Source organism: Saccostrea cucullata, unplaced genomic scaffold (assembly GCF_032062105.1).
Source record: "Saccostrea cucullata isolate Sc308-1 unplaced genomic scaffold, CSIRO_AGI_Scuc_v1 ctg1277, whole genome shotgun sequence".
Taxonomy (NCBI): domain Eukaryota; kingdom Metazoa; phylum Mollusca; class Bivalvia; order Ostreida; family Ostreidae; genus Saccostrea; species Saccostrea cuccullata.
This window is the reverse complement of record NW_026920520.1, coordinates 29224-52671: the sequence shown is the minus strand read 5'-3', so window position 1 is coordinate 52671 and position 23448 is coordinate 29224. Positions and strand designations below refer to the sequence as shown.

The following is a 23448-nucleotide window of genomic DNA, read 5'->3' as shown; positions in this document are numbered from 1 at the left end:
CTAAACAACGATATTAATCATATACATGAAACTTACTTTCTACATCAATGCCATAGCAAAGATAAATATATTTTAATAGGTTTCCAGGTTTTTAAGTTCAGCATGAACTATTAAAACTAAACTAGTTTTCTTCAAATTTGATTTAGAAAGTGATGTTGTATGGTTTATTAAATGTCTTTAATACATGAGATAGCATATCTTTGACGTTTGAACTCAAGTTTTAGGAATTTGAAAAGTGTACAAAATATAGCATTTTAATTCGATTTGTAGTACTTTTTAAAATTTTTAAATATTTTGATATTTTCCCCTAAAAACTGTTTTAGAAGGACGTGTAAATTTCAACTAGCCTGTTCCAATTTACAAATTTATCAAAGAAACGAAGGTCTGCCTGCAAAACCTAGAAAATATAAGGCTAACATTAGTTGGGATTTGAATTATTTTTGCCATAATCCAAAACGTGAGGGAAATACAAAATCAAGAAAAAGGGAATATAGAGAAAAGAAAATGTTGAATTATTCCCACCATCAAGGGTCTGTCCGTGAAGTGTGGTTAAATTGCATTCAGTGGTTTCTTTGATACACTGTAAAAGAAAAATGAAACTGATTGAAACGGGTTAGAATAAGTCTATGGAATGGCAAGACGGACAAATGAATATGTCGAAATCAAAAACTGCAAGTTATTAAAAAGCTTTATAAAAAAGAATAAATATACCAAAATTTTGAATGGAAATTTATTAGCATTGAGTAAAAGGTTACATCTGAGGTCATTATATATTTTTGGTATGAGGGCATTTGTTGGACCTGAAGATGAAAATGTTGCCCGAGGCCGCAGGCCAAGGGCAACATTTTCACCTTCAGGTCCAACAACATTTATAATTTTATTTAATCAATACACGCTATATTTGTTATTTTATATGGAAAATTATGGCTTCTATATATATAACATCAAGTCAATATATCTGTTGTATATTATTTATCACAAAACATACTTTTCCCTTCTTCCTTAAGAATCTATGTATTTTCACGTCGCCGATATTGAACTGAAATTGTGAACACTTTTTATTTTGTTTATTGTTAGACCGAAATTAACAGTTCTTTTGAATTTTATATAGAATGATATTTATAAGGGTATAACAAATATTTTTGGTCATACAAACGCAACATTTATAATTTTATTATTATTTGTTTTTGTTAAACTATATATATTGTAAATATATTATCTAAAGAATTATGTTTACTGAATAACACTTTTTATTTAGTTTATTAATTGGAATTTTTTATTGGACTGTTACCTGTTGAAAAATGAAATAAAATTACTATTATAACGGACATTGTAATCCATCCATCCAAAGTATGTGAATCTCTACTTGCCTTTATACAACAACATGATTTTTGATGTATTACCGAAGATATAAGATTTAAACTAAAATTTGATACTAGAATGACTTTAGCATGAAAATTACTTCTAATGAACATACACGTAGGTCAATAATTGAAACCTGTCAGGTGTTTCTTGGAGAAAGGGCAAAACAAAGAAGAACTGTAACTCAGTTCATTCACAGCAATTTTAAATTGCCAAACGTTACATTACAATTACATTACATTAAATTGATGTTTTATAATTGCATAAAAAAGAACATTCAAAAATAGGATTTCACCAATAGCAAAATGCGTTTATTATCCAAGAAGGAATTGGCATTTAGATAATGTCATACTCATCAGGCTTGGATCCTCTGAACATTACCGAGTCTAAATCTTTGTTATATATGGATAGACAAGCATTAACTCCTCCGAAAGCTAATGGAGAAATTTATGCAGTTCGCAGATGAAAATAGGGAATTTTATTTCTGAATTTTGCCCGAAAATTCCCCATGAGACATGTATCCAATCTCATGTATTTTAGATCAAAAACAAAAGGCGGAAGAATCCATAAAAATCAATGTTCAGCGAAAAGAACAATGGTTAAGATACAAAGAGGGAATTGATCAGCTTGTTCCTAACTTATCAGGCTTTTAGTATATTGTAACATCAAACACAGTGATATAGCCGAGGATAAGACCGCAGTGAACCGGGTCAAAGTCATTAACATTAATAAAAGAACAGCTGTTAATTAAGCAACAACCAGTAAGCAAGCTTCAAAAACTTCAAAATAGAAAACCGGATGAACGACAATAAATTTAGCCAATAACAAAACGCTTGACAATCATATCTCATTTTAGTATTTTTGTAACTTTTGGCAGAAGAGATGTTTTTCTTTCATTTCATTAACTACCGTAGCCTTATCAAGTTCAATACAAAAATGACGGACTGTTTAAAATCTTTATAGTTTATTGATGTTAGATGAAGCAAGCATATCGCATATTGCTATTAGTCTAGATGATGAATCAGATTTAGTGTTATTTCTAGCTGGCATATTTCTGTTAGTCTAGCAGATGTATCACGTATTGCTGTTAGATCTAGCAGGCATATCGCATATTGCTGTTGTCTGACTAAAAGATATATAAGTATTGCTGATCTAGCAGATATACCACCTATTATTGTAAGTCTAGCATATATATCACGCATTGCTGTTGGTCTAGCAGATATATCACACACTGCTGCTAGTCAAGAGGATTGATATCACGCTTTGTTGTTGGACTCGCATACATATTACGTAGTGCTATTAATCTAGCAGATTTTCACGTATTGCTGTTAGTCTAGCAGACAATCAAATACTACTGTTAGTCTAGAAGATATATCATGTACGTATTATATTGCTGTTAGCCTGGTAGATACATCACGTATTGTTGTTGGTCTAGCAGATAAATTACGTTATTGCTGCATATCAAGCGGATTTATATTAAGTATGCTATTTTTCTAGCATTTATATCACGTAATTTTGTAAATCTAGCAGATTATCAGTCTTGCTGTTCGCCAAGCAGATACATCACGTATTACTGTTAGTCTAGCCTATATTTTACGTATTAATATTAGTCTAGCAGTATACCACCTATTGTTGTTGGTCTAGCAGATATATCACGTATTGCTGTTAGTCAAGCGGATTTATATCACCTACTACTGTTGGTCTAGTATATAATTCAGGTAATATTGTTAGTTTTGCAGACTATCGCGTATTGTTGTTAGTCTCGCAGACTTTCACGCATTGCTCTTGGTCTAGCAGATATATCAAGTATTGCTGTAAGTCAAGCAGATTTATCACGTTTTATTGCTGGTCTAGCAGATAAATATCACATATTGCTATTATACATGTATCATGCATGCGAAAAAAGTGCCCAAGGTGATGTCTAAACATCTTTTTAATAATTCCTTTAAGATGCCAAAATGATAGGGATATAGAGTACCATTTTAATTATCATGGCGTGTTCTGCATTAAAAGAACTAGAAAAATGTGCAGAACATCAATAAAAATATATGTATATGAATTTACTAAGTGTTTTCGTTTTTATTTTTTACTTTAGAATATCTGTTATCGAAAACCTAGGTTAATATAATATATATTTCCATTTCTAATTTTTTTCTCTGTGATAACTCTTTGAAAGTTAGGGTAGTTTATTTTTTGATAATTCTGCCGGAATGTAAATTAGGTAGGTCGATAGGTCAGGAGCTAAGGAGGCCTAATATGCATGCAAATCTCATGCGCATTTGTCTCTGTGTCTGACGCTAAGGAGGCCAAATATACATGTAAATCTCGTGCGGCTGCCTTTGTGTTTGACGTCAGTGGATGAGGACTACTGAAATTTGCATGGGGGTCCTCGTGTAATTTAAATCAATTAGTCTATATTTTTTAAGTCTAAATCTACAATTTTATTTCACAATGAAATGAAAATATAAGGAATCACTGTCTAGTTAGTATAGTATGCCAGGGGCATCAACGATAGTGGGAAACATGGGATAATTTATGCATAACGCGCTTCGCCCGTTATGCAAATTATCCCATGTTTTCCACTATCGTTGATGCCCTGGCATATTACACTAACTAGACAGTGATTCCTTAAATAAATTAATAAGAGTTCATCCAGGTTGATATAAAGAGGATATTCTTGCTTCGTGTTTTCAATATACACTAGACTTAAAAATGAATTGGAAATCAGAGCAAAAAGTTACACCATGAAAAGACCTTGTAAAGCAAAGGACCACTAGTTGTTTTATATATATATAAATAAAGAAATATTTTAGTTCATGATTGTATAATTTCGACCAGTCCTCTTGCATTATCAGTTCGAATTGCTTGAGGCATCTTTACATGAGTTTTACATAGTTTGAATTTCACTATGCATTTTATAGCTGATCTCTGAATACCCTCTCACCATCAGACAATTGAATTGAGCAAGTGTACGAGCATCAAGCATAGTAATACGTATCGGAAATGCTGAATTTTGTCCTCTACAAAAATTGAAATTGTTCAATTAAAATTTGTATATAAAATTGTCATATACAAATTTTTATTGAAAAACTCAAATGTCTGTAGTTGACACTATCAAACTACTTTCAAACACGTTTGAAACATCCATGTTGAGTTTTTAATAACTGATTTGCGTCCGCTAAATTTGCTTTTCTGAAATGCTTCGCACCGCATCAACCTGGGTATATTATGCCAAAGAACCAGATGGTCTTTCTACAACATCAGCTTGGTACGTTGATTATGGTGTTTTGTCCTTGATAATGGACGGAGCATATTTGACGACTATGGTTGATTTGAAGTTAACGTTTGAACTACCACGTGTATTAAATTAAAAATGGTTCTATAAACAAAATACCTTGGTTTGAAACTGAACAATCGTGATAGCAGTTTGAAAAATTGAAAAATGCTTTACAGCTTCATTTTTCTGAATTGAAGAAATCAGAGATTATTATTTTATTTAGTCGATTGTTAATTTGATTAATATTTTTTATATGCAAGAGCACGAAATACTCGAACATTTTTCACATCTTGTGTTAAGTCATGAGCAGAAAGACATCGTTAAGAACCACTCTGATTGTACACAAAAGTACTCTGAAGTTAATTAAGTTATTAAAGAAATACTGAAGTTCCTAACTGATAATATATTTCTCTAGTTTTCGGAGGCTAGGTAACTTTTCCAACAAAATGTGTAAATTTTTAAAGGCACTAACTGTACTCCTTTATTATACCCCCCGCTTGAAAAGCGGGAGGGTATATAGTAATCGTTAAGTCCGGCTGTACGTCTGTCCGTCCGTCCGTCCGTCCGTCTGTTACGCTTTGGGGTACCCATCTCTTATCCGCAACTCCTCTCATACCACTGAATGAAATTTAGTGAAACTTTCACAGAATCTTTATTACATATTGCCATTGTGCACCTCCTATTTTACTTTTTGATCCGACACATATTTTGGGTTTCCCGGCCACAGCAAAACATGGACTTTGCAATTATAACTATCTGGAGGCGGGGGGTATCATTTAGTGAGCTCATCGCTCACAGTACCTCTAGTTAGTTGATCTATTTTTATATTCTTATAAAGCAGACTTTATTCAAAACCTTCTAAATGACAAGAAAAACACTAGCTGTGGTCTTCAATTCGAAATTCAGAAATATCAATGATATCTTTTAAATATATCCAGTGAATTTAAGATTAAAGACATCATCAGGGTATGCTACGCCCGTTTTTAAAAGAAATTGTTTGTTTGGTGACTTTAGACTACATGTATAGGGACCAAGTAACGAATAAATTGTATGACGAACGAGATAACTTCACCTTTTCCATCGTCAGTTTTCCTTATTTATGTACATGTAGGCATATTTTACTATAACGGCTTATGTTTTATATTAATCGTTGTATTCGGTATACAACAGCTTGTTATGAGTACGATCAATGCTAAAAAGAGGACATGCCACTTATATATAAAGCATCCATTTCGTAAATTTTGAGCTTGTTATACTGACCTTCTAAGCAAATGCAACCTACCATTGGGTTTTATTTTGGCTGAATTGTTCCATGCATTTAATAGGCCCTTTTTTTTTACAACTGACTTTCGAAAGTTTCTTCTACCTGATAATTATGTATAGGGATCACGGCGGGTGTGACTGGTCAACAGGGAATGCTTACTCCTCCTCCATCCCACTTATCAATTTCCCTTTTTTTACTATCTTCACGTATTTGTATTGCTTATTGATTTTTTGAGATTGATGTATGTTCGTTATGTTCTCCTTCTACATAATCAAATTTTCTTTTGGCTTAGATTATTTAAATTTGTAATTTAAAAAAAAAGGAAATTGATTGATTACTAGTATTAAAAAAAGTCTTGTCTTATAACTAACACAGTGGCAAAGACATATACAACTGTCTATATGATATTTTTTAGTATGAAGTTTAAACTTGTCGTTTAAGGCATTTAATCCATGTACTTTATTTATCCTGTAATACAAATGGTCATTCTTGAAATTCGTGAACTCTACGTAAACTGTCTACGTTAGGCTAACCATCGATTTGTTTTATCCCCGAGGGACTGATTTAGTATTCTATGTCTCGTTGCCCATTTAATCAAAACTTTTATAGGTAGAGCCCAGATTTTTCTGCCAATTGTTAATAACAGAGGGTTCATTTATGAGATCATATGTATCAAATGCCGTAAAAAGAGCACACTGATCATCAATCATTTATATCGTTAGTGCTATGAAATAAGCATATCATGACAAAAGTAAGCTGTATTGAACTACAAAGCAACAAAGGGTGGAAAAAATCAAATAGCGTTATTTCAAATAATATATATTTAACTCAAACCATTGCACATTCATTGTGAGTCCATATACTATAACCGTCTGACAAAAATTCGTAAAATCATCATGTTTGGGATGCAATTTATTTCATATTTGATTATTTAATATGAAAAAAGGCTTTGTGTTAAACATGTTGACTTCAACTTTTAAATCGTCAAATTCATTAGCTTCCAATATAGCAACATACCCTTATCACTTGTATATGGGGTTTGCTAGTATATCTCAGTTGATTTGACGCGGAAGAGTATAATCCACGTACGGTGAATGTCAAAAAACGCGGCAAAGTATTGGCAAGCTACTGATGAAACAAGGAGGATATGAACAAACTCGTTTAAAGTCATCATTTTACAAGTTTTACGGTTGATACAACGTTCCTGTCAGCAAATAAAACATATCGTTTAGTCAAATGTTGACTGACGTTTTTCATACTAATTTTTTTGTCATTATATATCCGCTGAATTTTCCTCGAATATTTTCCGTTATTTCCCGATCATGACAAAGCAAATGTTGGGTCTGACCGGTCGGCAGGAGATGCTCATTGCTCCATGGCACGTGATCCCACCTCTGATGTTTTTGGAGTTCCATGTATTATTTCACTCCCGATTCGCGTTGATAAAATTGACTTTGAGCTTGAATATTGTTCGTTATCTGTATCTTTCTGAGGAAGAAATTCTTCAAAATCATACGTCAGATTTAAATATTTTTAATATCCCAAACAACCAGAGTGAATTTGAATTACCATATCTATATTGGATTCCGAAACGTTATAAAACTCCTCACAAACAAAGATACAAAGCAGTATCCAGTAAATGTTCTACCAAGCCTCTTCCTTTGAGCTGTGAACAGTTGTGAAGGAGAAACTTCAAGAGTACTGTGCAACAATATATTCGAGAAGTAAATCATATGAACAGTAAAATTTAAATTTGTAAGATTTTACCAAAGTCAACAGTTTAAAAAGACTTTTCAACTGTATACACAACCGTTCAGCACGATAAATTAAAGTCCAAAATTTTTGATATCATTAACAGCTGGTTTATCAATAAAAATGGAACTCGTAAAGGACATGGGTGAACATGACGTGAGATAAGCCCATAGCGCAACAAACATGAATGTGAAAAATTAAATCTCAATTATATCAAAATTTTCCTTAATATTTCATCTAACATTAAAGTATACTTTATGTAAATCTCTACAACTTGCACAAATTTCATGAAGGTTGAAATTATTTGCTTAAAAATTCACACACGAGAACTTTTTTTCACGAAAAATTTTTCGAGATTGAGAGTTAATCCTCAAAGTTTACAAACATACATATTTTGGTTTCCAAAATTATGGAGCAACACTATACCTTAAAAATATAATTTTATGATAACTAAAAAATACTTGACTTTTCAATGGTCAACTGTATACACCACCGTTCAGCACGATTTTTATTGCTTAAAGTCCAAAATTTTTGATATCATTTTAATAAAAAATTTTTCAGTTTATCATGATTTCATAAAAAAAAACATGGTTTATCAATAAAAACAATTTGAATATGATTTTTATATGTCTGAAGCTTGTGGGCTTTCTGCACGCTAAGTCCACCCATCTCCTTTGCTTACCTTGTCATTGGTCATTTGCAAAATTATTTTGTGAAAAACATTCTGATTGTACACACAAGTACTCATAGGTTGACGCCAAAAAGTAACTCGAGTTTCTGATTGACAATATCTGTTTTTGGAGACCAGGTCTTTGAACAATTTATTGAATTCCTATGGGTACCAATTTTGCACCGTCATAAGCAGACTTGTTTTTTTTATTCATTTGAAGCAGAATTTGTCCACCATTTTATACATGAAAAAAAGAAAACATTTCTTTTGGCTTTCAGCACGACATTTAGATATATTGGCGACGTATTGTCAATTAACAATGGTTATTTCCATTTTTACATGTATATAGATACGCTATATCCTGGTGAGCTTGAGATAATTGATTCCACAGAGTCTAACAATCTGTTCCATATTTGGATATTTAACTTGAAAGGACGTAAATGGTAATCTAACAACCAAGCTTTATGATAAACGTGATGACTTTAAATTTTCTATCGTCAACCTCCATTACTTACACAGCACTATACGGTATATTACCGTATAGCGGATTATTTTAGCGGGGTGCTAATTTTTGCTTATTTTGGCGTTTTGATAGAAATCTGCTAAATTTTTATCGCTTAAATATTCAGTACTTTTTATGTGTTCATCCGCAAAGAGCTGAAACCCTTTGTCCCTTAAAATAAATCACGGCAAAATTATTTAGCAGGAAAACCTCAAATTTAAGAACCGCCAAGAAAACCCGCTATACCGCTATACCGTACCCTCAACACCTTCATACGGAGTTTATATATTTCAGATGATTCGATACGCAAGGGCATGCTCCACGTATTTACAATTTCTAAAATTAGTAAATTATTGACAAACAAATTGATGAAACGAGAATATCAACAGTCTCGTTTAAAGCTATTATTTCGTAAGTTCTATGGTCGATACAATAACCTTGTCAGCAAATACAATTATCACTGAGTCAAATGCTGACTGACATTTTTCATACTAATTGTTAGTCCATTATTTACACACTGAATTGACGACGGATTTTCCATTATTTCCCGATCATGACAAGGAGCACACGGCGGATGTGACCGGTCGGCCGGGAAAGCTCATTCCTTCATGGCACCAGATCAAAACTCTGATGGTTTGGAGGTCTGTGTTTGCTCTGCTACTATTTTGCATTGTTTTATGAACTTTTGAGCTTGAATATTGTTCGTGATCTCCATTAATTTCATTCAATATTTAACTTTTTAAAAAATCGTACATGAATTTTTAAAAATTTCTTATTGAATTTATGCTTTTCCAAAATCTAAAAGTAATTTTTCTGTAGTGAAATAAAACATATCTGTATAACATTTAAGATTTCAAAATTTTTTAAAAGATCTCTACAAACCTGAGATTTTTTCACATGTTTGTACATAATCATCTAAGATGGGTAAAGGTTTTTATTGCATGGGATATTGTTTCAAAACCTAATTAGTAGATGAGAGAGAGAGAGTTTGCACAAAAATCGACATCAGAAATATTACTTATATATACGTATTCTGCGAATAATCTTACTGGATTAAAATAGGTTCAATTCAGAAATAATAGATTTTAGATTTCATTGCCTGAGGACAATGCCTGTATCTGACGTCACAAATGTACACATCATTGACTATCAAGTATCCCTACTTCCGGATGTGTAAAAAACGGAAGTTCTACGAATGATTTATCGGGACTTAAATAAAAGAAGCTGACAGCAAGCTCTGAAATAAATGGAAATTCACAACTCAGACACACAAATCCACCATTTCTAATTTAAATCCCAATTGCAACAATAATTGAATCGAAAATTCACTCTCAAACGATATTTCTTGTTCAAAACTAATTTTGCTTCAAATAATGCGTGATGATTATAAATCTAATACGGAATTCCCAATTATAGTTAGGTTAACGAAGCTAAAAAAAAAAGTCAAGTCCTTTGAATCCTTAAATCGCATGTATTTGGTCATTTATTACGATACAACGAAGAGAGAGAGAGAGACAGAGAGAGTGTGTGAGGGTGTGTGTGAGTTAGAGAGGGTGTGTGTGTGTGTGTTTGTATTCAGTCCACCTGACGGAAGAAATCATGGATTAATTAAAATACCAATATTATGGAAAATATGTTAAGAATATATGTATATTCAAATTTAAAAAACATTCATGTGTCCCGAATGGTAGTTCTATTCATTTCCGGAACCGTAAAGTAAAATGCACCACTTTAAAAGCCTAATTTATGACAATTAAGACAATTAAGATCATGTTTGTTTTCCTTTTTGTCAAAATAATATATGAATTCATGAAAGATAGAACTCAATGCAAATTCAAAATAAAATTAAAGCTTTAAAGAGGAAATCGAGCAGTAGAATGTTAAATTGATTTTTTGCATGCATCAGCTTTCTATGAAAGTTCATGGGCTTTCGTAATTTTTCAGTAGAGAATTTACGCCTTTCGAATTCATTAAATATTGGTCTACAAATTCAAGGTGGATGATATTTTCGATTCGCTAATTTATATTGAAAAGCTAAAATGAAAGTAAACTTTTACCTAACAAACTATTTAAAATTTTACAAAATAAATCAGTGAATGATATGAATAAGTGAAGTGAAGTAAAGGTGAAGAATAGTTATCTACCTAAAATATTCACAGACAATACAATTCAATGAATATAACACATACATGTACCCCAAGAAACTCGAGAGGTGGGATGAGGTGCCGAGGAGGAGTAAGCATCTCCCGTTCATTAGAGACACCCGCCCGAAAGAAATTTATCAAAAGCAAGGTTGTTTATGTCAAATACATGAGATAATATTCCCGCCTTCTATGGATACAATCAACCAATGATACTCGTCTATTTGTTGGATGAACAATTTCGTCTAAAGATGCGAGGAACCAATGGATTTATCAAATGATTTTATATTATTAAACTCTGCAATGCAGTTGAAGCCTTTGAAAGTCGAATTATTTTTTGTTGACCCATTATCTAACAAAAAGAATGGCTCGTACATTTTGAATAAAGTTCAATATCACGTGATTTTATGTCTATTTGTGTTCATATGATTGAGATTGATATGAGGGCATTATTTTATGCTTTTAATCATAACAATATAAAAATCCATCAGCTCAAAGAAGAAATAAGTTGACAAGGCTTTTCTTCAAAATGATAAATGATTCAGTTCTGACAGTAGTTACAATATAATTGGAATTGCATTTTTCATTTGGATCTTTATGGCAACAAAAGAAATATTATCCTAACTGGCCTTGAACATATATCCTCCTTGTTTTGTTATTGGAGAATGACTATATGTGAATACTGGTAATTGTATGAGGCAGCACATGATTAATGTACAGATCTAGTTTTACTTAAATGATCAACCTCTGTCTATAGGGACCACCTCGTGTCTGCCTTCGTCTGGAAGCTCAGTGTCAGAAAACGTGTAAAACGACCCGAAATTCCCTTGATATCCAAGTATCCAAGTCTTCAGATGTATAAGAATTCAGTCCTTGTCTTTGTAGGGGATTTGTGATCTCCTTTATCTTGTAGCCTACATGTCAAAAAATTAAATCGAATTTGAAAATTCGAAAAAGTGATCCAAAATAAAAATTCATTCTAATTTAGCCATTTTTAGACAATAAAGTATCCACAAAAATGTTCATTTTCAAATCCAAACTTAAAATGTTTGACTTTACGAGGGTTGTTCGAAAAGTTCGTGGACAACAGTCATATTTTTTTTTATTTGATGTCATATGTTATTCAAATTTGGTAGAAATATTTTAACAATAAATCCAAATGATTTGTATTAATTTTTTTTCAAAATATTACGATTAATCCACAAGTTTACCCAGATTTTATAAATGCAAAAATCGGGTCGCGGAGCAGGTCAAAATTTAGTAAGTTACAGACAATACACTAAATATTGTCTGTCGTCATTTTCTCTGTAAAATGGAGCAAAAACGAAAAACAACCTAGAAATTAAAATTAAGAGTTGTTTCATCAATTCGTATACCAAATTATGGCTTTATATTTTGCCTTGTTTAAAAGAAATCAACATACATCTTATTGAAAACGAAAAAATGACGTTTAAGATGAAATTTGAAATTTTGTGTTTTACACCGAAAAAATCCTGAATTAACTCTACGAATGTTAGAGGAATCAAGAAAATATGTCACAAGCGAGTTGTGCATGTGTGTACAAATAGTACATGCAATATTTGACTCTGTATCGGATGAGGACAATCCATGAAGAAACGGTTTAACTGTAAAAATCTAACCAAAAATTCTAAAAATTTGGAACGTCAAAGAAAGACATAGGCACTTCAGAGTTGCTTATCCTGTGAAAGCAGAGTTAAGTAATAAAAGAAATTAGAACCTTAACAAAGTAAATCATCCAACGACAGCAATTCTTAAAAAATAAATGTAAAGTATTAGAAAAAGGATTTAATGAGTGGGCATTGGATTATACTGTATGAAATGTATAGTATTTTTAGAAATTCCGTTATGTTTTGAACTTTGTCGTTAAGAAATAATGATTCTAAAATTAAATTGATTTCTGTTAGAATGGAATGAAACTTTACATATCAACAAAACAAATATTTTTACATATTATATCGTGCTTATTCAAAATTTCTAGTGAGTATTATAACGAAGATTGACATCGTCCACGAACTTTTCGAACAACCCTCGTATATTAACATTATGTGAGGCATGATGATTTTTGCGTTCTATCTCTCAGAAGAATCAATTTTGAATGTACATTGAAGACCTTACAGCCTAATTGGTGGCATATTTCCCTGTACACAATTAAGAGTAGCATCTTTGTTCAATGCATGTATTTTATGAAAAGTTTATGAGACACCTAATTATTGTTTGTACAGGTCCTTGTAGTAACTTTTTAATGATTAGTTTCGAAGGGAAGTATAGAATAGTAAGAAATCGATTAAGGAAGAAGTGAAAAAGCTTACAATAGCAAGATTAGAACTTGACTTGATTGGCACTTCTGAAAGCTGATTTTTATTCATTAGTGAAGAATTCTTGCCGTTAACTGATTTTTATCCGGTAACATTTTATGTACAGACCACCAGGGATTATATGATTAAATAAATCTATCAAAAAGTTGACTTTACATAAATGTATGGACTCCACATTTTCTTCCTTTAGAGAAAAGTTGATTTATTTACATAATTATAACATACGTAACTGGCATTTCCTTTATTTTTTCAACTGATTTAGAAGGCTGTTATATAATGATAACGAACAGTTATCATGCTCACAAGTCAAAAATACTATGCAGAAAGAAAGCAAACAGAGGCCTCTGAGAAAAAATTAATTAAAGGTGGGATCAGGTTCCATGGAAGAGTAAGCATTCCCTTTTGACCTATCACAACCGCTGTGAAATTTTTCTCCATCGGGAAGACGGAGAAGTCCTCTCAGCAACATGTTAATCAGTAGTAAGCTGCGGGTTAAAAACTTGGAAGGTAAATAAACATATGTAATAGATATAAGAAAAAACTTGGATGCATATGGGTTTTTTTAATATTCCAATTTTTTTTTATATCTATTACATATGTTTATTTATCTTATATGGTAAAATAAAAGTGGTAGTATTTTCATCGAACACGGTACGGACCTCCACCTTTCTCCTTTGCTGGTCGTGATAACTTTTATTTTCGATTGCACATTCTTCCGGTTCAATTTTCAGTTCGGTTGCAGCTTCTGCAAATCTAATTATTGTTGTTTGCGATAAATTGATGTTTGAATGCCTCTTTCCTTAAAAAAATCTCGGAGCTGGGGAACAGATTTAAGACGAATCAGTTCCGCCGCCATTTTGTCCAAATTGAGCCTAGATTTTTGTCTCGTGGTGATGAAAGTCACATGACACATTTACTTTGTGCAGACATCCCGGAAACGAGGTATTAAGATAACTTAATATGTAGGTATAAGGTAAGTTCACAATAAAGAGTTCTCAGGTGGACCAAATCTTAAATTGTGTGGTAGAGATGTCATCCTTCTCTTACATTTATAAATATACAAAACTTTTGCCATCAATAACTTAAATTCTTCAGTAAAATCTAAATATGACACAAATTTGAAAGACATTGTGATATCTTTTGTTCCGAATTCAATTTATGAATGAAAATAATGTTGTTCATTGACAGAACGTTATTTATCTAAATGTAACATTGAAGGCCTACTTTATTTTTTATGTAGAATCTATAGATAAGTTCTTTAACATATTAGTGCAAACACAGGTCTGGTAATAAAAAGGGAGCATAGTTGTGTATAACCTGTTAGGTTTCCAAGACCGACTCAACGCCAATATTTGGATAAAGTAGTACACGTACCTGTAAAATAACTAGATGCACATATTTCTACATTAGAAGGATTTCAAACAAGATGTGTTTGTTAAACACTGATGCCCCCGTATGGCAGCTTATGGTGAGGGTTGAATTCTTTCAAATGCATGTCAAACTCCAAAGGTCAAGGTCAAAACTCAAAAGTTTTGGTATTCTGTGGAAGGTCTTGTTACAAGGAATACACTTCTGAAATATGAAAGCCCTAGTTCTAACTGTTCAAAAGTTATGACCAAGGTTAATGTTTTTTTAAAAATTGTACAAACTCTTAAATCAAGGCCAAAAGGTCATAAATATATATACCAGCTGAAAGGTCTTGTCACAATAGATACACATATGAAGTATGAAAGTCCTAGCTCCAACTGTTAAAAAGTTATGACCTATTTTAAAGTGTGGTATAATTTTTAAAAGTAGGTTAAACTCCAAGGTCAAGATCAAAAGGTCAAATTTGGTGGTACCTAAAGAAAGGGTTTGTCACAAAGAATATATCTGTGAAATATGAAAGCCATAGCCTCACCCAATCAATAGTTAAGGGGTAAGTTAAAAAAACAATCAAACAGACAGGACAAAAATATACCACCAGATCTTTCGATCCGGGGGCCTAATAACTGATATTTAACATCATTTGTCCGTGGACAGGTGACACTTTCCATATTCCCTAGTGCCAATCGGGGACAGGTCGACGATTCACAGTTGACACTTTCCATACGTTCTATTATCAAAGTACTCAGAAGTACAGAGAGCCGGGCTCATTTACAGAGTAGAATGGATTTCTTATGAATCACGTTTATATTCTGATCTATCAATATAAATGTTAAGACATTGACAGTGAGTTTTTCAATAATACCACGGATTTTGTCACACTTGGTACCGCAGCTGAATGTAAACAAACAGGCCAGTCTGTGCCATGTGTAGAGAACTACGGTAACACTGATTATCAAAAATCCTTACGCTAATGAACTATGTTCTTTGACTTATGAAGTTTTCAAAGTCATTACTACTAATACTTATTTTATGTAGATAAAACTTCGTTTTATTTTTATTGCTTTATTTAGCGTTTGTATTATCTCAAAAGCGGTTGAGAGTAAGAACTATTTTTTGCAAACTTTAAAATGGTGACTTCCTATTGTAGCGTTGCTCTTTGAAATCTATTGTAGCGTCAAATATATTTTAGAGGCTAGGTGAAAAGAGTAAATCTCTTAATTGTCAACTGTCTACTGTTAACAGAAGATTACAATGAAAACTGTCAACTATCAACGATTGACAGTAGAATTGTCAACTATCATGCGAAGTTTACATTAGGATAGAAAGAAGCTGTCAACTGTAAACCTTTTAATATGGTTGACAGTCATATGGTCAACATTGGAGGACAAGTGGTTAACAAATGACTACCAAGTTATATTAGCAAGCTTCCGCATAGGAACCACATACCCTTATATTGAAGTTGACCCTCAAGACCTTCTTCTCAAAGATCTCAAAGAGATATTGTCAATTATAAACTCGAAGCATAGTTTTTCACTGTGCTTCTGTGTGGATTCATACTGATTGCAAACAAAGTAAGACTGAAGATCACCAATCACAATATACAATGTATGAATATATCCGAATTTCAATTATACCTAAATAAAGGAAGAATGTCTCTATTATGTCAAATATCTTGGTTGTATTAATTGTTCAAAATCTTAACATTTAAAATGGTAAAATGTTAGCGTTTTGTTTGAAAAAAAAAAACAAAGATGATCGTATACTTAATCAATCGTGAAATATCGCTCTAGATGGCAAAAATTTTGTAATTATTAACTGAGGAAAATATTTTACTTTAACTGAATAGAGGATTTATTGTCAAACTATTAGCGAAGTTTTTTGGACTTTGATGGGAAAATGGGAAATTACATCAAATAATTGATCATTGTTGGCAATATTCACCTTTGACCTAGATAAAGCTAAACTGTGACAGCCGACGTCCTTTAGGATATTCCGTTTTTTTTTATGTTAATATCATTTGATTGCGTCTGGTTAACACCTGTTACCCAATGTATGTAAAACTATAGATATGTAGATGAAGTCATAACAATACCAATGTCAGGCAAGGTCTCTTTAAAAGAGTATAAAAAATATGCATATATAATTCTTTGCACTTCAAAAATTAACTTTGCAAAATGGTGAAATCAACAATTGATTCGATTCCAATGCAAACAAAGATAAAAAACGATCTTAACACTTTGTGTGCTTTTCGTATATAAGAAAACCACACAAATTGTCAAAGACTTATAGATTTGCGAAAATCTTTTCTTTTTAATTTGATGTACGAGGGCCGTTCAAAAATTACGCGGACTGTGCTATTATTTACTCTTACAGACGTCATATAGTTATGAAATTTCACAGAAATATGTATCTTAAAGATTACAATAAATTTTGGGCAAAATTTCTGTATTTTAAAAAAATTCTACTAAAATTATCGGTATGATGATATCGCTGATGGAGAGTTACGGAGCACGACAAAAAATTTAAAGCAAAAGCATGCGGAATCCAAAATTTAGCTCATTTATTTTCTGTAATTCGGGATATTTTTCGACAAGTTTCTCAAATGTATCTTTAAATTGTTCTATTATCATGTATTTAGATTTCTGACGTGATATTTGAAGTATTAACAGAAATATTTTTCTCTGATGCGATTCCCGTGAAAACGACTGTGAAAATGATGTCTCCTGAGATTGACGGCGCACCACACTTTTGTTAAATCCAAACAAGTTGCTGTCCCTTAAAAAAGGACTGCAATACGTGGACCATATGCATGTGTTTCCAACCGAAATTCAATTAGAGAAAATTTCTTGGTTTAGTGAATATTCAAGTAGGTTCTTTTACACTCCACAATGACCTGCCTACTTTGACTGATAGTACATTCATAGCAAAATTGTTAAATTTTATCCCCGGATAGCCTATATAATTTTCTAATTTAAAAAAATCGGGCTATTTTGACACATGTAACCCATATCGGCGGGGACATGATATCTGTTCTGGACTTATACGATGGAATACATCTGTCAGAAAATAGATCGGATTGTACACCTGTAGCATAACTCTGTAGTAAGCGATTTTTAAATTTTACCCCCCCCCCCCACACACACACACACATGGAAAACTGTTTCTACAGGCATGTATCAAGCTATATTTGGATTGTTGTATATTAATTTTATTTTGTGAGTCTTGATGCACAAAATTTATGCCGATTTTAAAAGCTAGAACATGTCGTTGAATGAAGTTTTCAATTCAAGTTATTAAGTTATCTAATCAGTAGTACATACTGCAAGATCTTCCCACTTCTTAAAGTGCTTGTGCCATAGAATGATTAATCAATGTTCAATTTGAAAATAAAAGTATAAATGTATGGGAAATTCGGATCCGCAAATAAATATATAAATACGATAAATTGTGCAAATTGAAAAGCCAGATTTTTCAATGAAATTGCATATTCTAATTCGATTAGGGCGAATTGTTCTTCGAGCAAGTTGTCTTAGAAGCAAACTCTCTAGCATTCCCGCGCATGCATATCCCGAAGTTTGTCCAGTGCATCCTGTTTAACCTCGCTTATTATGCATATTTGCGTGGACCCTGATATATTTACTGCGTGGACCTCAGGGTCCACGCAAATATGCATAATAAAACATGTAGCAAACTAGGGTATTCGTGACATTCGTCCACAAATAGCAAACTGAAATTTTAGACCGTTAGACCTCTGTAAAAATGCTAACGGGAGAACGGGAAGAAGATTTTCGACGAAAACTTGATCCGAACTGTAAAGATCGGGGTTGAGAGTCACGAATATCACACTTTATCTCATAAATACCTGCAGTTTTTGGTTTTAAAACAAAAAAGAATATTTTTACTCGTTTATTAGATTTTAAGCTAGACAAGAAATGGTGTTTGGATGTTGAATAGATAAGGTAACTCAAACTGTACAGGTACTCAAGGGAAAATGTTGAGAAAATGAGAGATCAATCACATATTTTTTTATAATGCCTGTGACGTCGAAGATTTTGCTGCTCCGTGACTAAATGATATGTCCTGAAAAATCACTCAAAATTGATACCAATTTACGACATTTTGATATGAAATTTTGAAGACCATATATTAAGTAAAGATTCTTTTATATTATGTGTGACATTTAGCCCGATTATGTCGTCAAATATTTTTTTCTGTGCAATAAGTCCGCGTAATTTTTGAACGGCCCTCGTACTTGTTGGCAATTTCTCGTTTATTTGTTTCAGTCTTCGACACACTATTTTAGAGATATCTATTGATTAGTCTTCTGATTAGCTATATTAAAATTGATAAAGAAGCTTTAAGCAATAAACTAGGGCACAAGTTAGAACAAAGTGCTTCTCGATACACGAAGATCACTATCAGGATGTAAAAATTAATTTACTTTTGACAGACAGACGGACAGTGGAAATTTAAGGACACCTTAGTTCCATTCAGTTTCACCGTACGGAAATAATGAAAGCTTTTAAGATTAAAGCAAAATTGAATATCTTGACATCTGAAAAGTGAATCAACAAAACAGACTTGACATTTCTATGAAACTTCAGCTTGTCAAAACAGATGATTGAAAACTAATTATCAATTTTTTCGACATGTACATGTACTCTTGAAATCATGTGGGGTGTTTTTGATACTTGCTTGAAAACGTTTAGTCTGTTGTGAAATAGCAGTGCAGGGAGAAAAGTGATTTCCATGAATAATTTACACAGTTGTTGCAAGTAATTTAAACATGCTACGCTTTTGAAATAAAAAGAAACTAACGCTGTTAAGCAGCGAGTTCAATAGAAATCTATACAAAGGAACCAGACTTATAATCTTGCTTATAAGATATCTTTTATTAATGATGGCGCTATTTTAAGCAAATGATCAGCTCAAAATGGACATATTCGTTGGAAAAGAACATAACATTGAAATTACGATTCAAATGCAACATCAGACTTTTTAAATAAATGTTTACCCCCCCCCCCCCCCAATCGTATGAAAAAAGTACTTTAACAGTATTTGTATAAAATGAAATTCATCATGACATTATAGAATGACACCGAGAGCGATACCATTAACAACACAATTAACATTTAATTAATCTTACATAAATGCATAAGTATTATAATATAATAACTATATCTGCATACAATATTGCTATTAATTATCTCTACTCTCGGTTTGATGAATTCCAAAGGGACCTTCAACAATCTTACTTAAAAAGGACATGGAAGTTTAAGTCATCAATCAATTTATAGATCAGTTGATCAATCAATTCATCCATTATTCAATCAATCAATCAATCACCCAGTTGTACAATATGTTGTAGAATTGTCCCTGTCCACGTGCTTATGTTGATCGGGATGATTGGTCTCCCCTTCACCACGCTATTAGTTCCCGCCTGTACCGAGTTTGGAGAACTCTTGGTAAATCTAATGTTGATGGGATGGTGTATGGGTTGTATAGACTGTGTTGCTAACCTCAGAATGATTTTGAGATTTGGAACAAATGTCTCTCCATTTCTGCAGGTAGGACTTACATATTTCTTTGCTTTTTTCAGTTAACTATCTCATTCAGAGCTTAGAAGATATCTTGCAAAGAAGAAAATAATTTTTTGATATGGTATGATGAGAAAACCGAAGTTTCTTGTTTTAATGCAAATGTATTATCAGGCAATGCACTTCTGTTATGGTCTCGGAGCATTCATTAGTCCCATGATAGCTGCACCTTTTACCCTTGATGTTGATTGCTCTCAGCCATCTCATGATAAATTAACAAAAGACTTTGAAACAACATCGAATGTAAGCCAACCAGTAGTATCAACGCAACCGTCAGTGTCACGTGCTCAACATCTTAGCCATTCAGAAAGAGCTTTCTTCATCCTGGCTAGTATCCAAGTAAGAACGACAATTTAGATATAGTAAAAAAAATATTTTAAATAAAACCAAAAGACTTTATTGGCAGCTTCTTTAGGCTGCATTGGTAATCGATTACATAACTTTTCAGTTTTAATGATATTTTAGTATTCCAAATGATGGGTACACCAATTTCACTAAATCGATACACGTATGGATTGAATGTATTCATGTAAATTGTATTATACAAAAGCGTGCTTAGCATTACCAGGCGTTGATGCATTATGTTTTTCATTAGCATTAACATACAATCTGTTGATCTATTAATGGTTTAATATTTCTTTCATCTAACTAGGCGTTTTTGACAGTTTTTCTTTACAGCTGTTGTAATAGTGGTGATTATTTTGGAGAAGAAGCATATTATATCATCCGGAGCCGCGGTGTCTCAATCAGTCAGCATGGCGTCCGTTCGTTCTGATTCATCAGATCAAAGTAAGGAAGGTTGAAAAAACATAGTAGACAAACGACAAACACAATTAAGTAGTTTAAGCTTGATTTATCTAAAAAAAAAAGTTACCCAAAACATTTAAAACAAATATGAGAGAAAGCACGTATTACAAATGTGTGTTTCATCTTCAATTCTATTGAAATAGGGTGGACATAACGAACATTGAATATAAAATATTGAAAGTATAAATTGAAACAATTGAAACAAAATGTATTCAAACACAGATTAAGGACATCGACCGCCTAAGTTAGAAAAGAGGTAAATGCATGCAATGAATGAACACGAACAATACACTGCTTACATGTACAAGAAGAACATGAATCTGCAATAGAACTATACATGTTTCGGAACACACTTAAATTGTTCAGCTGAAGTCACCTACTTAATAAGACTAATGAGGCTATAAAACTATGAACAATTATTAAATTTAAAGTATACATAAGAAGATATTAATGGAATCCTTTTCTGGAGTATAAGATCTCAGAATATCTTTATATGGTCTTATACACTTTTGAATAGTGTTTCCTGTTTGTATTTTTAAGCCTACACGTGTATGCCAAAGTGTAAAATAAAAACAAAATGTTACTAAAGGCAGAGAGTCTTAAATTGTTTATAAAATGGTACATGTTTCTGACACGTTGGTTATTTCTATAACTTTATTTTTGGTATACTTTATTAGATATGAGGGATATAAGTGGACAAACCTACTGCTTCTGCTGTGGAACAAGAGAAATCGTGATAATTATTCTAATTACTTCAGTATCCCTGTTCTTCTACGACGGATTGCAGGTGTGTAACAATCTATTTTGATGAATATAACATTCAAATATCAAAGATCTTATTCCTAATAATCATGATCAATTATTGTAAATTTTATCTCTGATAAAACTTAAACTTTCAAGCAAATCACCTGACAATATGAAATATTAGGTAATAGGTTTGCAAAGGGAAAAAATAATTATTCGAAAAAAAAAATCAGCTGTTTTACACTGTTAAAAACTTAACTATTCTATACATTGTTTCTACACTATATTTTTATTTGATAAAAATGTTTTAATGTTTTCACAGTCCTCCTATGCTGACTATATATATTCATTTGCCGTAAAAAATGTGAAAGGGTTGCAAAAAGGAGAGGGAGCGTACCTGAACGCTTGTTTCTGGGTAAGTGTGTGTGTATATTTGAAGACATTTATTTCCTGACCATCCAATTGCAAATAACTACATGGATGTGTCTGCCAAAGTAATGTTCGGTTAGATATTCCGACACTACAATTTTCTACTTTAAACATTATGAAAAGAAAAGAAAAATGATATAATTATTTGGACATCATTTTGTAAAATTGATTTGTCTTTTTCCTCCGAGTACCTATTTGAGTTATTAACCTTTCCACGCCAAAATGGTCCGTGTAACACTTAACAATTAAAATTTTTAAGATGATTAAGAGTTTTAGAATGTTAATATAATTGTTTAAATTTCTAAATTTCAACAACGCATACTGATTAGGTATGATTGAAATTCAATATTTTAGTTAAAAAAATCTTACTTTCCAAATTTCAAAACAGGTTTTATCATTTGAATGTTTTACATTTTTACACACTTTGAATTTCCAAAAAACGATTTTTGTTTTTTAAACATTTGAGTTTTTAATCTACGGTTTGTTCAGAAAGTTTACGCTTAACTATCCAAATTTCAGTAACATATTTTGTCTTATGATTACTTAAAATTTCCTTCAAACTTCTATTTTTCAACTTTCAAACGTTTTATATTTTTAGAAATTTAGAACTTTCAAACACTCAAATTCTAAATATTCTTAAACACTTTTTACATTTTGGGTTTTAGTCTTTTACTTCAAATATTTAAAATACCAAATTCCAAACCTGTTTGAATTTCGAAACCATTTCAAAAAGTCTTTTGGTCAAGCAAAAGATCTTTTACACAGTTAAAATATTGAACTGATATTCAAAATTCAAATCGGGTTTGAAAATTTGATATTTTGGATATTTCTATTTTAAGTAAAATTAAAAAAAACTCAAGGTGTTTTGGTTACTTGAAATTTATATGTTTGAATCAAAATACAAAATTTCAAAAAACTCCAACCATTTTGAAGCTCGAAGTAAATTTTAAATAATTGAAAGACGAAAAATGATACTGAATTTTGGATAGTTAAGCGTAAACTTCGTGATCAAATGGTAGATTAAAAACTCAAAAGTTTAAAATACGAAAATCGTTTTCGGAGATTTGAATTTTAAATAGTTAAGGCAAACATCTAGAAAATTAAAATTGTAAACCTGCTTGGAAATTTGATAATTTAGATTTTTGATCTAAATTATTAAATTTCAATATACCAAATTAGTTTGAGTTTTTGCAATTCAG

General features: G+C 32.0%; 1 protein-coding gene across 1 annotated transcript in view; it reads left to right on the top strand.

The window, feature by feature from the left end:
* Nucleotides 1-23448, top strand: part of LOC134250186 (major facilitator superfamily domain-containing protein 4A-like) — a 34242-nt gene that overhangs the window by 5127 nt on the left and 5667 nt on the right. The window contains exons 2-6 of the mRNA XM_062732541.1: nucleotides 20041-20239; nucleotides 20384-20608; nucleotides 20935-21058; nucleotides 21754-21863; nucleotides 22143-22235. Of these exons, the coding sequence (XP_062588525.1) occupies nucleotides 20041-20239; nucleotides 20384-20608; nucleotides 20935-21058; nucleotides 21754-21863; nucleotides 22143-22235 (751 nt within the window). The remainder of the gene's footprint in view (nucleotides 1-20040; nucleotides 20240-20383; nucleotides 20609-20934; nucleotides 21059-21753; nucleotides 21864-22142; nucleotides 22236-23448) is intronic.